The 15,506-nt window shown below is 39.2% G+C and overlaps 1 protein-coding gene across 2 annotated transcripts in view; it reads right to left on the bottom strand.

Annotated features, from left to right (window-relative positions):
- Positions 1-11,040: 11,040 nt before the first annotated feature.
- The window catches only part of LOC128693672 (myb-like protein X), a 95,178-nt gene continuing 90,712 nt past the window's right edge, over positions 11,041-15,506 (bottom strand). For both annotated transcript variants that reach the window (XM_070091230.1, XM_070091229.1), the window contains one exon: positions 11,041-11,325. In XM_070091230.1, coding sequence (XP_069947331.1) covers positions 11,265-11,325 — 61 coding nt within the window. In that variant the 3' untranslated portion in view covers positions 11,041-11,264. The remainder of the gene's footprint in view (positions 11,326-15,506) is intronic.

Genomic DNA, 15,506 nt, shown 5'->3' with positions numbered 1-15,506 from the left:
GCAAGTTTTGTAGCCCCTGTTGCCCCTTTTTGCCTAGCAGTAAATTCATTGAAATAGTGTAGGGGTGAGAAGGTAACTGATAACAGCAATTAAGATGGCTAGATATGTATGTATTATTATTTTGCCATGATCATAACAATAACAATTCTATAACCAAGAGACTTTGTCCACTGTTTCCAAATCAACTAACCCAGCAAATTTTGTCCCACATTTCCACAATTAGTTAAACTGAGATCCATTATATCAAGGGATTACTGTACTTAGGTATTAGCTGATGGTTGTGGGCCGCATTCAAGGGAAGAGGCCTTAAGGATCCCCCAGTGGAAGTAACTGACAATGATTGGGTTTACTGAGTTATCCTGGGTTAACAATCCTCTGGGATTAATTTTTTTTTTTATTAACACATCACCTGATTCCCACCAAGGCAGGGTGGCCTGAAAAAGAAAAATTTTCATCATCACTCACTCCATCAGTCTTGCCAGAGGGGTACTTTACACTACAGTTATAAAACTGCAACATCAACACCCCTCCTTCAGAGTGCAGACACTGTACTTCCCATCTCCAGGACTCAAGTCCGGCCTGCTGGTTTCCCTGAATCCCTTCATAAATGTTACTTTGCTGGGATTAATGGTATGATTTAAGTCACCTTCGTTGTTGGCCCATACTGTTGGATGAAAGTCGCTCATTTATGTAATTTCATTATTGCCAGTCAACTCTACAGGTCTGTAAATACTACATGGGTTAATTTTGGTTGGGTGAGGCTAACTAAACACAGAACAACTAATACATAATTTTCATCAGTCATCAGATAAGAGGTTCCCCAGATAGGATACGTTTACCCCCAAGGGTATGTGAAAGGATTTTCAGAAGGTACACGAGTGCATTATAATATATCAATGATGCTTATGAACCTCTACCACAAACTAAATTCTGATCACAGATGAGCCAGTTGTACCCCTTAGTTGCCAATATGGCTGCAAAAATCTTTTAACATTTCCCACACCATACCTGTGTGTGCATGGATGCTCTGTTTTATGTATGGATGCACAAAACAGAGCTTGTGGAAGATGACCTCAGGATGGCTCTGTCAATAACAACTTTGCCTACGCAGGCACATCCTTCACATTGAATTTCCCAAGAGCTTAAATAAGTGTAAATATTTTATGTCCTAATTAACTCTCTTCAGTATATGCCTAAAATAACATTTTTATTTAAAATAAATGTATATGCTTTATTCCTCTACATTAAGCTATTAACCCTTAAAACTGTCCAAGCAGATCTATGTTCACATGCATAGTGCTCCAAAAGTAGATCTACATTTTTTTTACATATTTTCAAATATAACAAAAAAAAAAACTTAGTTCAAAGTTTTTTTTACACGTTTTCAAAGGTAAAAAAAAAAAAAAAAAAAAGATCTACTTTTTTACATACTTTCAAATGTTGAAAAACATAGATATACTTTGTGTGTGTGTGTGTGTGTGTGTGTGTGTGTGTGTGTGTGTGTGTGTGTGTGTGTGTGTGTGTGTGTGTGTGTGTGTGTGTGTGTGTGTGTGTGTGTATGTGTTTATGTGTGTGTGTGTGTGTGTATGTGTTTATGTGTGTGTGTGTGTGAGAGAGAGAGACTCAGCAATCAACATTTGCACAATAACTCACTACAGTTGTGACCGGGTGTGGAAGTGTGAATTGCTCATTACTCTAAAATTTGTTCATGATTGCAGCCATGTATACACGTAAGTAACCATTCTTACAGTATTCATTACCTTTGTAACTTGTGAGTTCATTACCTTTGTAACTTGTGAGTTCATTACCTTGTACCTAGTTCAGCCATCAAAACTTTGGAGCCCGGTCCCTGGACCCATTGTGTACCTCTGTAATCTGTAAATACCTTTGTAACTTGTCATGATTGTGACTAGATCTACCTGGAGTTCATTACCTTTGTAAATTGTGAGTTCATTACCTTTGTAAATTGTGAATTTGTCAGTGGAACGCCTTCCAACTGAACAAAAGAAACTAATGGAAAAATAAATAAAGAAATGATTTAAGGAAAAACAAGATAAAATGATTTTTGAGAATTTTACTTAAAATTTAAATATAATAAAAATATGGCCTTCAATTCAGGTAGTTGGGTAGGAGTAGGTATGGCCCTAGATAGTTCCTCTGATGTTATTTATGTAGGTTATCCTGGGCAGATGGTAATCCGATGTTCTGGAATCTCCTACCACTTGGATGGAGCACAAGTAGTATAGGTAAGGGCCGGTAGTTGTAGAATGTTAATAAGTATTATTAACACACGTCTTGCCCCTTTATCTGGCGTCTATCCTGGAAGACCACGCCAGGAACAGAGCTGACAAATAAGAGAAAATAAAACTGGTTACCCATAGTCATGATAATATAACATCTAAGAAAGAAAAAGAATGATAAAGGCCAAAATCATTACTGGTAACCAGCAAACACTAGAAAAGAACAAACAGTAATACTCCTGGTAGATCACCCTACCTGATTAGGAGAAGAGTGGAGGCGAAGTGACTCTCCAAACTTCCATCCACACCAGGTAAGGTCAATATTACCAGGAGTAGAAACTTTAACAAATCGGACACCAGGAACTAGTTTTGCCCCAGCCCGCCAGAGAGGGGGGGGTGTGTGCGCGCGCAACGTAACTCTCTAATGGTTCCTGGTTGCCCGAACAACCTTAACCCCACTTACACCTACTTTTCCCTCACAATACCCCCTTCCAAAACTTATGGACGGAGTCAATAAGTCAACGAACAGAGGGAAAAGCACTAAATACAACCTCGGCTCAGCCAATCTGAAAAGTGGTTTTCAGAGCCAGAAATATAAACGACTTTAAACTTATAGGGCTGAATAGCCAGAGCCCATCTCAAGAGTCTGCTATTTGACCCTTTAAAGTTTTCCAAGTACATCAGTGGCTTGTGATCTGTTTCAAGCACAAAGGGTTTACCGTATAGGTAGTATTTAAATCTACTTATACCCCATACTAAAGCATAACATTCTTTCTCCACAGTGGAATATCTTTCTTCTCTGGGCAGAAGCTTCTTACTGGCGAAAGATACTGGGAAAGGTGTCTCCTCATAATATTGAAGTAGTACAGCCCCGAGTCCAGAATGGGAGGCATCTGTTCGGAGACAAAATATTTTATTAATATCTGGTAATTTTAGGACAGGGGGGTTTGAAAATATACTCTTAATTTCTTCGAAGCTTTGGTTGGCTTCCTCAGAACAACTAAGAGGTTCCTTGACACCCTTTTTCAAATAGTCTGTAAGAACTGAAGTTAAGCTACTTAGATTTGGTATGAAGTTTCTATAGAAGTTTACAGATCCAAGGAAACTTCTTAATAACTTTTTGGTAGCAGGGAACGTACTTTCTAAAACAGCTTTGGTCTTATTAGGAAGTGGTGAAAAGTTGTTATCAGAGATAATGAACCCAAGGTATTGTACCTTATGATAGCCAAGAAAGCACTTTTGTGGTTTAACTGTAAGTCCATGAGTTCTTAGTCTTTTCAAAACAAGCGATAGTGTATTTAGATGGTCTTCCCAGACATTTGTCATGATATAAATATTATCAAAATACACTGATACATTCTTTAGATCAGAAAGAACTATTCTCATAAGCCTAATATACGTGGCACACGCGGTAACCAAGCCGAAAGGCATTGTGCGGTATTGCATTAGACCTCTATGAGTAGGGAAAGCAGTGTATGGTTTAGAGTCTGGGTGTAATGGCACTTGATGGTATGCTTGTGAGATGTCTAATTCCGAGAAGAATTTGCAGTCATGGAATTTATACAAGTCATGATCAATTACTGGCATGGGTTCTGCATCCCATTTAGTTATAGTATTCAGATAACGAAAATCTTGTGCCAGTCGGTAAGAATTATCGGGTTTCTTAACCATAACAACTGGTGAACAGAAAGCCGACTTCGAAGGTTCTATGATATTTAAGTTAAATAGTTTGTCAACCTCATTATCAAAAGTTTTCCGTAAGTGAACGGGAACAGGGTAGATTTTCCGCCTTACTGGTTCATGATCCGACAATTCAATCTTGTGTACAATAGTGGTGGTAAGTCCTGGTACCTCTGTGAATACGTCAGAAAATGTGTTTACTAAGGCACTTACTTGAGACTTTTGCCTATTCGACAAGTCGTTGTTAATGTTGACATTTGACTTCTTTGGTGAGGGATCATGCGTTAAGATGTCCAGTAGCTCCTTCGATTCTGTAAAAGACTCGTCATCTATAATACAAATTCTACATTCGTACGAATCACCACTTGTATCCAAGCCGAAAGAAGAAGTATCTTCGTCAAAGGCATTTACGCAAAGATTAACTTCTCTTCGATGGTACCGTTTCAAAATATTGACGTGATACATTCTTTCTCTACCCTTGACATCCAAGATATAATCTACCTTATTGCAGACCTTCACTACTTTATACGGTCCGCGCCATGTAATTAGCAATTTGTTGGATTTGTCAGGTAGGAGAACTAAAACTTCATCACCAACATTAAACGTGCGCTTGGAGCTTTTATGGTCAAAATAGGTCTTGTATGTTTCCATAGACATCTCTAGGTTTTTACTGACCAAATCTGCGGTTTCTTCCAACCTTTCCCTTAGATCTAAAAGAAACTGATAGCTGTTTTGAACCTCAGGTTTGATATCTTTGGACCAAAGTTCATTCAAAATAGATAGTGGACCACGAGCTTGTCTCCCATAAAGCAATTCGAAAGGGGAATAACCAAGGGAATCACTTGGAATCTCGCGCATTGCGAAAAGAGCACATGGTAAAAATCTATGCCAATCCGTTGGTTTAAGAATACATAGTTTTTTTAGTATTGACTTTAGGATGGCATGTTGTCGCTCCACTCTTCCGTTACACATCGGATGGTAAGGTGTAGTGAAAAGAGGTTTAACACCCACAAGTTGATAAACGTGTTCCATTAATTCTGAAGTGAATTGAGCCCCTTTATCCGACAGAATTTCACGAGGTATACCTACACGTGAAAAAATAGAAAATAAGGCTTCTGCGACTTCTATGGACGTAATGGACTTTAAGGGTACCGCCTCTGGGAAGCTGGACGCGTAGTCAATCATAGTTAAAATATATTTATGGCCTCCTGATGAACGAGGTGTGATAGGACCAACTATATCTACTGCAACCCTTGCAAAAGGGACTGAGAAAATTGGCATCTTTACCATAGGAACTCTCCTAGTTCTACCCTTCTGCGTGGAAAGTTGACATACGTGACATGATCTGCAGTACTTATAGATGTCAGAGGACATGCTAGGCCAGAAATATAGGTCCTTGATTTTATTATAGGTCTTCCTATGTGAAAAATGGCCAGAGACTGGCAAGTCATGCGAAATCTTTAAAATGGTTTCACGGCAATCCTGCGGAATGACTAACAGGCTTCGACCAACGTCATTGGGTTTGTCCGCAGACTCTATAGTCTTGTACAAAAGATCGTGTTTGAACTCAAACTTGTAAGAAAATTTCTTTCTTTGGGTCACCTTGCCATTTAAAGCTAACTTCCGAGATTCCTCTAAGGAAGGACAAGTCTTTTGAAGACCCTCTAAATCTATATGAGACAGCTCGATTGGCTTTCCTTTGGAAAGAACTAATGGGTGGATAGGTTTTACCTTAGACTGAGCTCTGGTAACGACGTTAATTGAGTCTAGTTGTTGTATAGATTGTGCCCCACGTAGTTTTCCACTGGCGTCTGCGTTGTCCAGTTCAAGTGACTGACTTACTAAAGGTGTTACCGGAGTTTTGTAACCATCAGCTCTCTGATTTAGGTTATCCAACTGAATCTCATCTGGAACTATCTGTGAAGAAACAGAGATATTAGGTTCCAACCCTTCCTTGGAAACTCCAAATTCCAAACAGTCCTTCTCAGATGGGAAAGCAGCCCCTTGTATGTTCCCAACCAAAACAGAACACGAGGTTATCGGGGCAACTACGGCATCTACCCATCCTGAGAACCATTTGCACCTAACAAAACATCTGACTGTTGGAAAAGAATCGCTTCTTCCTAAATAGTCAGTTAACTTAGTGGACTTATAACGTGAAGAATCTAGGTTAGGGAAAAGCTTACTCGAGATAACAATACAGGAACATCCTGTGTCTCTAAGAATGGTTGACACATTCATACCATTGACTGTACCTTCACTAAAAGGTGCGTTTATGTTTGATTCAGTGAAACATTTACCGACATTTTCACCTTTTTTTCTAGGACAGTCGGGCCTTCTATGACCCCACTCATTACAGTTGAAACACTTTACTGTGAAGGCCGTGGAATTCTTAGGTACGGAGGGTTTGGATCCCTCAGATTGCTTAGGCACAACAGGCTTATATCTGCTACGCTCTTTAGGGTAGTTATTATGAGCGCACGCATATATATCAGCAGCTTGTGCCATTTCTGCAGCCGTATGAACGTTTCGTTCTTTAATGAATATTCGTAAGTCAGAGTTTACAGAAGAAAGGAATTGATCTCTTACCATCAGGTCTCGTAAAGATTCGAAATCGTGGTCAACCTCAGCACTATCAATCCACGAATCAAATAATCTGAAAAGTGTTGTTAAGAATTGCATATAATTTTGATTAGGAGTTATTTTAATGTGTCTAAACTCCGACCTGTAATGATGAGTAGTTTTTTTGAAAGCCAGAAGTATAGCTTTCTTCAGCAGGCTATAACTAGAAATAACATCAGAGGGTAGAGTGGAATAGATGTTTAATGCTGAACCTGACAATAGTAAGCCAAGCCTAGTAGCCCAAGAATCTGATGGCCAGTCACAGAGAGTAGCAGTACTCTCGAATCTAGTAATATATGCCGCTATGTCATCTTGTTCTGAGAAAGGTGGTATTTGTGGCATCCTAATATTAGGTTCTTGGGAAGGATATTCTAGTACCCCTTCATCTATTTTCTGTTTAGATAGTTTAGAGAAGAAGAAAAACTTTATAAAACTGGGTTGCTTAAATGTGCGTGGATGTAGTGCGGATGACAAGAAACAGATGATTGCTGATGTTATGAATGAAAAGAAGTTGGATGTCCTGGCCCTAAGCGAAACAAAGCTGAAGGGGGTAGGAGAGTTTCAGTGGGGGGAAATAAATGGGATTAAATCTGGAGTATCTGAGAGAGTTAGAGCAAAGGAAGGGGTAGCAGTAATGTTAAATGATCAGTTATGGAAGGAGAAAAGAGAATATGAATGTGTAAATTCAAGAATTATGTGGATTAAAGTAAAGGTTGGATGCGAGAAGTGGGTCATAATAAGCGTGTATGCACCTGGAGAAGAGAGGAATGCAGAGGAGAGAGAGAGATTTTGGGAGATGTTAAGTGAATGTATAGGAGCCTTTGAACCAAGTGAGAGAGTAATTGTGGTAGGGGACTTGAATGCTAAAGTAGGAGAAACTTTTAGAGAGGGTGTGGTAGGTAAGTTTGGGGTGCCAGGTGTAAATGATAATGGGAGCCCTTTGATTGAACTTTGTATAGAAAGGGGTTTAGTTATAGGTAATACATATTTTAAGAAAAAGAGGATAAATAAGTATACACGATATGATGTAGGGCGAAATGACAGTAGTTTGTTGGATTATGTATTGGTAGATAAAAGACTGTTGAGTAGACTTCAGGATGTACATGTTTATAGAGGGGCCACAGATATATCAGATCACTTTCTAGTTGTAGCTATACTGAGAGTAAAAGGTAGATGGGATACAAGGAGAATAGAAGCATCAGGGAAGAGAGAGGTGAAGGTTTATAAACTAAAAGAGGAGGCAGTTAGGGTAAGATATAAACAGCTATTGGAGGATAGATGGGCTAATGAGAGCATAGGCAATGGGGTCGAAGAGGTATGGGGTAGGTTTAAAAATGTAGTGTTAGAGTGTTCAGCAGAAGTTTGTGGTTACAGGAAAGTGGGTGCAGGAGGGAAGAGGAGCGATTGGTGGAATGATGATGTAAAGAGAGTAGTAAGGGAGAAAAAGTTAGCATATGAGAAGTTTTTACAAAGTAGAAGTGATGCAAGGAGGGAAGAGTATATGGAGAAAAAGAGAGAAGTTAAGAGAGTGGTGAAGCAATGTAAAAAGAGAGCAAATGAGAGAGTGGGTGAGATGTTATCAACAAATTTTGTTGAAAATAAGAAAAAGTTTTGGAGTGAGATTAACAAGTTAAGAAAGCCTAGAGAACAAATGGATTTGTCAGTTAAAAATAGGAGAGGAGAGTTATTAAATGGAGAGTTAGAGGTATTGGGAAGATGGAAGGAATATTTTGAGGAATTGTTAAATGTTGATGAAGATAGGGAAGCTGTGATTTCGTGTATAGGGCAAGGAGGAATAACATCTTGTAGGAGTGAGGAAGAGCCAGTTGTGAGTGTGGGGGAAGTTCGTGAGGCAGTAGGTAAAATGAAAGGGGGTAAGGCAGCCGGGATTGATGGGATAAAGATAGAAATGTTAAAAGCAGGTGGGGATATAGTTTTGGAGTGGTTGGTGCAATTATTTAATAAATGTATGGAAGAGGGTAAGGTACCTAGGGATTGGCAGAGAGCATGCATAGTTCCTTTGTATAAAGGCAAAGGGGATAAAAGAGAGTGCAAAAATTATAGGGGGATAAGTCTGTTGAGTGTACCTGGTAAAGTGTATGGTAGAGTTATAATTGAAAGAATTAAGAGTAAGACGGAGAATAGGATAGCAGATGAACAAGGAGGCTTTAGGAAAGGTAGGGGGTGTGTGGACCAGGTGTTTACAGTGAAACATATAAGTGAACAGTATTTAGATAAGGCTAAAGAGGTCTTTGTGGCATTTATGGATTTGGAAAAGGCGTATGACAGGGTGGATAGGGGGGCAATGTGGCAGATGTTGCAAGTGTATGGTGTAGGAGGTAGGTTACTGAAAGCAGTGAAGAGTTTTTACGAGGATAGTGAGGCTCAAGTTAGAGTATGTAGGAAAGAGGGAAATTTTTTCCCAGTAAAAGTAGGCCTTAGACAAGGATGTGTGATGTCACCGTGGTTGTTTAATATATTTATAGATGGGGTTGTAAGAGAAGTAAATGCGAGGGTTTTGGCAAGAGGCGTGGAGTTAAAAGATAAAGAATCACACACAAAGTGGGAGTTGTCACAGCTGCTCTTTGCTGATGACACTGTGCTCTTGGGAGATTCTGAAGAGAAGTTGCAGAGATTGGTGGATGAATTTGGTAGGGTGTGCAAAAGAAGAAAATTAAAGGTGAATACAGGAAAGAGTAAGGTTATGAGGATAACAAAAAGATTAGGTGATGAAAGATTGAATATCAGATTGGAGGGAGAGAGTATGGAGGAGGTGAACGTATTCAGATATTTGGGAGTGGACGTGTCAGCGGATGGGTCTATGAAAGATGAGGTGAATCATAGAATTGATGAGGGAAAAAGAGTGAGTGGTGCACTTAGGAGTCTGTGGAAACAAAGAACTTTGTCCTTGGAGGCAAAGAGGGGAATGTATGAGAGTATAGTTTTACCAACGCTCTTATATGGGTGTGAAGCGTGGGTGATGAATGTTGCAGCGAGGAGAAGGCTGGAGGCAGTGGAGATGTCATGTCTGAGGGCAATGTGTGGTGTGAATATAATGCAGAGAATTCGTAGTTTGGAAGTTAGGAGGAGGTGCGGGATTACCAAAACTGTTGTCCAGAGGGCTGAGGAAGGGTTGTTGAGGTGGTTCGGACATGTAGAGAGAATGGAGCGAAACAGAATGACTTCAAGAGTGTATCAGTCTGTAGTGGAAGGAAGGCGGGGTAGGGGTCGGCCTAGGAAGGGTTGGAGGGAGGGGGTAAAGGAGGTTTTGTGTGCGAGGGGCTTGGACTTCCAGCAGGCATGCGTGAGCGTGTTTGATAGGAGTGAATGGAGACAAATGGTTTTTAATACTTGACGTGCTGTTGGAGTGTGAGCAAAGTAACATTTATGAAGGGATTCAGGGAAACCGGCAGGCCGGACTTGAGTCCTGGAGATGGGAAGTACAGTGCCTGCACTCTGAAGGAGGGGTGTTAATGTTGCAGTTTAAAAACTGTAGTGTAAAGCACCCTTCTGGCAAGACAGTGATGGAGTGAATGATGGTGAAAGTTTTTCTTTTTCGGGCCACCCTGCCTTGGTGGGAATCGGCCGGTGTGATAATAAAAATAAAATAATAGTTCTATCTTCTTGGCTTCTAATTCCAACCTTGATTGTTCTAACTCCCTCTGCTTAGCCTGTTCTTCAATTTCCTTCATTTTGAAGGCTACCTCTCTTGCCTGAACTCTGTCTTCTCTAGCTATCCTTTCCTGTTCGATTTTATCTTCCCGAGCTAGTCTTTCCTGTTCCTTTTTCTCTTCTCGAGCTAGTCTTTTTTCCTCTCGAGCTAGTCTTTCCTGTTCTTTTTTCTCTTCTCGAGCTAGTCTTTCCTGTTCTTTTTTCTCTTCTCGAGCTAGTCTTTCCTGTTCTTTTTTCTCTTCAATAGCCATTTTAGCAGTAATGTAACTATCAAGGCTTTGTCCAGTAAATCCCATTTCCTTCCCAGCTTTCAACCAGAAATCTAAAGAATCCATCTTGTAAAAAGAAATATTAAGCACCCAACTTCAACTGACAATTAAAATTAACAGTAACGTCTGTTACAAAAGAGGGACACAGTCCGCACACTTTAAACTTCCCAAAGTAGAAAATGAAATAAATATTTCTCCCTGGAAGAATACACTTGTGGGCTCAATAGCCTTCACTAAGCAAAATACACACGGTTCACACAGGAGGGGTTATCATCAAAGTTCCCCAGGTCCAACAAATAGGTAAACTTCTAAACCGAACCTTAGAACCAAACAAAGGTAAGTCAACCAGACTACCAGTAATGACTTGACACCTCAACTAACTCACCCTTTTCTATCTTAAATGTTATACTCACAACCAGTTGAACCATCAGGACGATGTTGCTTCAAGAGTCGTATCCTGGCAAGGTCGCCATTGTCAGTGGAACGCCTTCCAACTGAACAAAAGAAACTAATGGAAAAATAAATAAAGAAATGATTTAAGGAAAAACAAGATAAAATGATTTTTGAGAATTTTACTTAAAATTTAAATATAATAAAAATATGGCCTTCAATTCAGGTAGTTGGGTAGGAGTAGGTATGGCCCTAGATAGTTCCTCTGATGTTATTTATGTAGGTTATCCTGGGCAGATGGTAATCCGATGTTCTGGAATCTCCTACCACTTGGATGGAGCACAAGTAGTATAGGTAAGGGCCGGTAGTTGTAGAATGTTAATAAGTATTATTAACACACGTCTTGCCCCTTTATCTGGCGTCTATCCTGGAAGACCACGCCAGGAACAGAGCTGACAAATAAGAGAAAATAAAACTGGTTACCCATAGTCATGATAATATAACATCTAAGAAAGAAAAAGAATGATAAAGGCCAAAATCATTACTGGTAACCAGCAAACACTAGAAAAGAACAAACAGTAATACTCCTGGTAGATCACCCTACCTGATTAGGAGAAGAGTGGAGGCGAAGTGACTCTCCAAACTTCCATCCACACCAGGTAAGGTCAATATTACCAGGAGTAGAAACTTTAACAAATCGGACACCAGGAACTAGTTTTGCCCCAGCCCGCCAGAGAGGGGGGGGTGTGTGCGCGCGCAACGTAACTCTCTAATGGTTCCTGGTTGCCCGAACAACCTTAACCCCACTTACACCTACTTTTCCCTCACAGAATTCATTACCTCTGTAACTTGCTCAGCTATCAAAACTTTGAGGCCCAGTCCCTGGACCCATTATGTACCTCTGTAATCTTTTGACTACCGCCCACAGGATGGGTATGGGGTGCATAATAAACATATTAAACTAAAAACCTACGTTTGGACAGTTTAAGGGTTAATATTATTTTGCAAGCATCTTAGTATCTTTATCACATTGCATATAGTCGTTCACAGTATCAATTTATGTACTAGTAAACAAGCTTTTATTTTGCAGGTTTGTTTGTTTCATATAGGAACTATACTTCTGCATAATGAAGTCACTGTATTTTATGGCGAACAAGATGCTCCAGTGTCGAGGACACCCCAGTTCTGATTGGCTAAAATTTTGAAAAAAAATAAATAAATAAAATAAATAAATGGTACTTCGACTTGTAAGACGCTTGGTAAATTTTTGAGACTTAATTTGGGAAAGTATCTGATGACATAAAATACAGTATGTGCTGTATTCCTAAAATCTTGAAGTATGTACTGTACAATATGTAAATTGTTCTATCTCACTGGCAACTACCCGAACACACTGTTCCTAGCTCCGACTTACCCAACAGAAGTCTCCCTTATTATCAACACACTAAAAAACAAGACAGGAGATTTAAATACCTTCCCCCAATGGAAATAAGTCACTGTCTGACTTTTTTGGGTTATCCTAGGCTCTCTACACATATGCTGCTATGTATGATAATTCTATGTAACTGTATTTGTGTATACCTGAATAAACTTACTTACTTACTTACCACCCTTTATATACAAAAAAGCTTCACAAGTGCTGTCACCAATCACTGCAACACTTTTTAACAAATCCATCAAATCCTCTACCTTCCCTACAGTTTTCAAAATAGCAAGGGTCACCCTGATACATAAAGGAGGAGATCAAACAGACTTGAATAACTGTAGCCTACTTCATTCAGTTTGGTAACAGAGTTACAGATGTCCCTTTTAACATAATGATAAATGGATCACCTATCACAAAGCTCACAAAGGGAAAATCCTTCAGAATCCACCTTGATAACAGACTCAAATTTCAAACACATGTACAACAAATTTATAAGAAAATCTCCAAGACCATAGGCATACTATCGAAGATACGGTACCTATGTTCCACAGTCAGCCCTCCTGGCCCTATATCACTCACTCATTTACCCCTATCTCACCTATGGAATTTGTGCATGGGGCTCAACAACAATAAACCATCTCAGACCATTAATTGCCCAACAAAAGGCTGCAGTCAGAATAACAAATTCCCACTACAGGCAGCACACTCCATCAACATTCAAAACTCTAAATTTACTCACCGTACAAAACATCCATACTCATTATTGTACCTACTACATACATAGAACACTTAACTCAGATATAAACCCTCCCCTCAAACTTCTCCTTACCAACCTCAACAGAGCACATGACCATAACACAAGGCACAGATCACTCTTTGATGTTCCTCATGTCCATCTCACACTATGTAAAAACGCAATGCACATAAAAGGCCCAAAAATCTGGAATTCATTACCTGTGAATATAAAAGAAATACTGTCTGTTTATTAATTCAAGACTCTTCTTAAAAACCATTTACTCACCCACAACTAAATAAATACTGAATAACTGTATCTCATAAATGTATAACCTGTGACCATATCAAACTATGTTTTTTGTAACTGCATTACCTAATAGAATACTCCATTCTCTTGAATGCACAGTAACTCATCAAATGACCATATGACCTGTTTCTGCACTACAAATCATTGATTTTATTTGATTTGGCCGGATTATATTATAAATTCATTTTAAGCCTGCCCACAATGCTCTGCATATAAAGGGCTTTTGGCATGTACACTCAACCACTGTATTTCTTTGTACAACTATGTATCATGTCCAAATAATAATAATAAAAAAATAATAAATAAATATTATTTGTAATAAATTATTTTACACATCTGTACTAAGGAGTATGTGGTTAATAATGTAAACATTCAGGGGTAAACAACTGACAAGTTTGGGATCCACTACTTTAGTTCACTTTTGTACATTTAAAAAAAAAAATCCAATGTCTAATTCTTAAGTGTATACATATTCTGTAAGCATCAGGATTAGTTTGCCAGAAATGCACTATATTCTAGTGGTTGTCCTTTATGCTTAACGATACATTATTGCATTTAAACTATCTTTTGTAATAATGCAGAAAGAAATTAAGCTTGTTTATGTTAAACTTACTTCAGTGTAACAAGTGTGAAAGCAATTGCCCTATTTGGTGGACAAGTTGCTGGTAAATACAGCATTGTTAATTTGATTATTAAACAATAGGAAAAATTTATTGATTATTATTATCCCAGAATAACATGAGTATATGGGAAAATGGGGTTCAATTAATTTAAAAATCACTTAATTATTAGTTTAATTTCTCTGGAATGCTATATCTGGAGAGGGTTTCAGGGGTCAATGCCCTCGCGGCTCGGTCTGAGACCAGGCCTCGTGGTGGATCAGGGTCTGATCAACCACACTGTTACTGCTGGCTATACGCAAACTGACATATGAACCACAGCCCGGCTGGTCAGGTACTGACTTTAGGTGCCTGTCCAGTGCCTTCTTGAAGACAGCCATGAGTCTATTGGTAATCCCCCTTATGTATGCTGAGAGGCAGTTGAACTGTCTTGGGCCCTGGACACTTGTTGTGTTGTCTCTCAGTGTACTCGTGGTGCCCCTGCTTTTCATTGGGGGAATGTTGAATCTCCTGCCAAGTCTTTTACTTTCATTGGGAGTGATTTCCGTGTGCAAGTTTGGTACTAATCCCTTTAGGATTTTCCAAGTGCATATTATCATGTATCTCTCTCGGAATACAAATCAAGGGACTTGAACCATTCCCAGTAATTTAGGTGCCTTATTGTAGCCATGTGTGCCATGAAAGTTCTTTGTACACTCTCCAGGTCAGCAATTTTGCCTGCCTTGAAGGGGGCAGTCAGTGTACAACTGTATTCCAGCCTAGAGAGAACAAGCGATTTGAGGAGAATTATCAAGGACTTGGCATCCCTAGTTTTGAAGGTTCTCATTATCCATCCTATCATTTTCCTAGCAGATGCAGTAGATACATTGTTGTGTTCTTTGAAGGTGAGATCCTCTGACATTATCACTCCCAGGTCCTTCACATTACTTTTTCGTTCTATTGTATGGTTAGAATTTGTTGTATACCCTGATACAGTTTTAATTTCCTGAAATTTTCCATTTCTGAGTAGTTGAAATTTCTCTTCCTTGAACTTCATACTGTTTTGAGTGGCCCATTTAAAGAGCTGGTTGATGTCCACTTGGAGTCTTGCGGTGTCTTCGATGGAGGTCACTGTCATGGCAATTCGGGTGTCAGTCTCAAAGGAAGACATGGAACTATGGCTTACATCTCTGTCTATGTCAGATATGAGGAACAGGAATAGGATGGGAACGAGTATGTGGAACAGAGCTTTTCACTGCAGCTATGCTGGGCAGTAAGAAATAAAATGTTTAATGTACATTACCCCCAAAAATTTATTTTGTGAGTGCACATCATTAGAGATTACATACCTATTTGTAGCTACAATAACAAAGCTCAGCTTGTGGTATCCCATTGTCAGTATTTATATTATTATCATAATCATAATTAAGCACTAAACCCACAAGGGTCATACAGTGCTGAGTCAGTATTTATAGCTACAGTAGCAAAGCTAAGCTTGTGGTATCCCACTGTCAGTATTTATAGCTCCAGTAGCAAAGCTAAACTTGTGGTATACCATTCTGAATA

This window comes from Cherax quadricarinatus, chromosome 34 (genome assembly GCF_038502225.1).
Source record: "Cherax quadricarinatus isolate ZL_2023a chromosome 34, ASM3850222v1, whole genome shotgun sequence".
In the NCBI taxonomy this organism is placed as follows: Eukaryota; Metazoa; Arthropoda; class Malacostraca; order Decapoda; family Parastacidae; genus Cherax; species Cherax quadricarinatus.
This window is presented reverse-complemented; position numbering and strand designations above follow the sequence as displayed.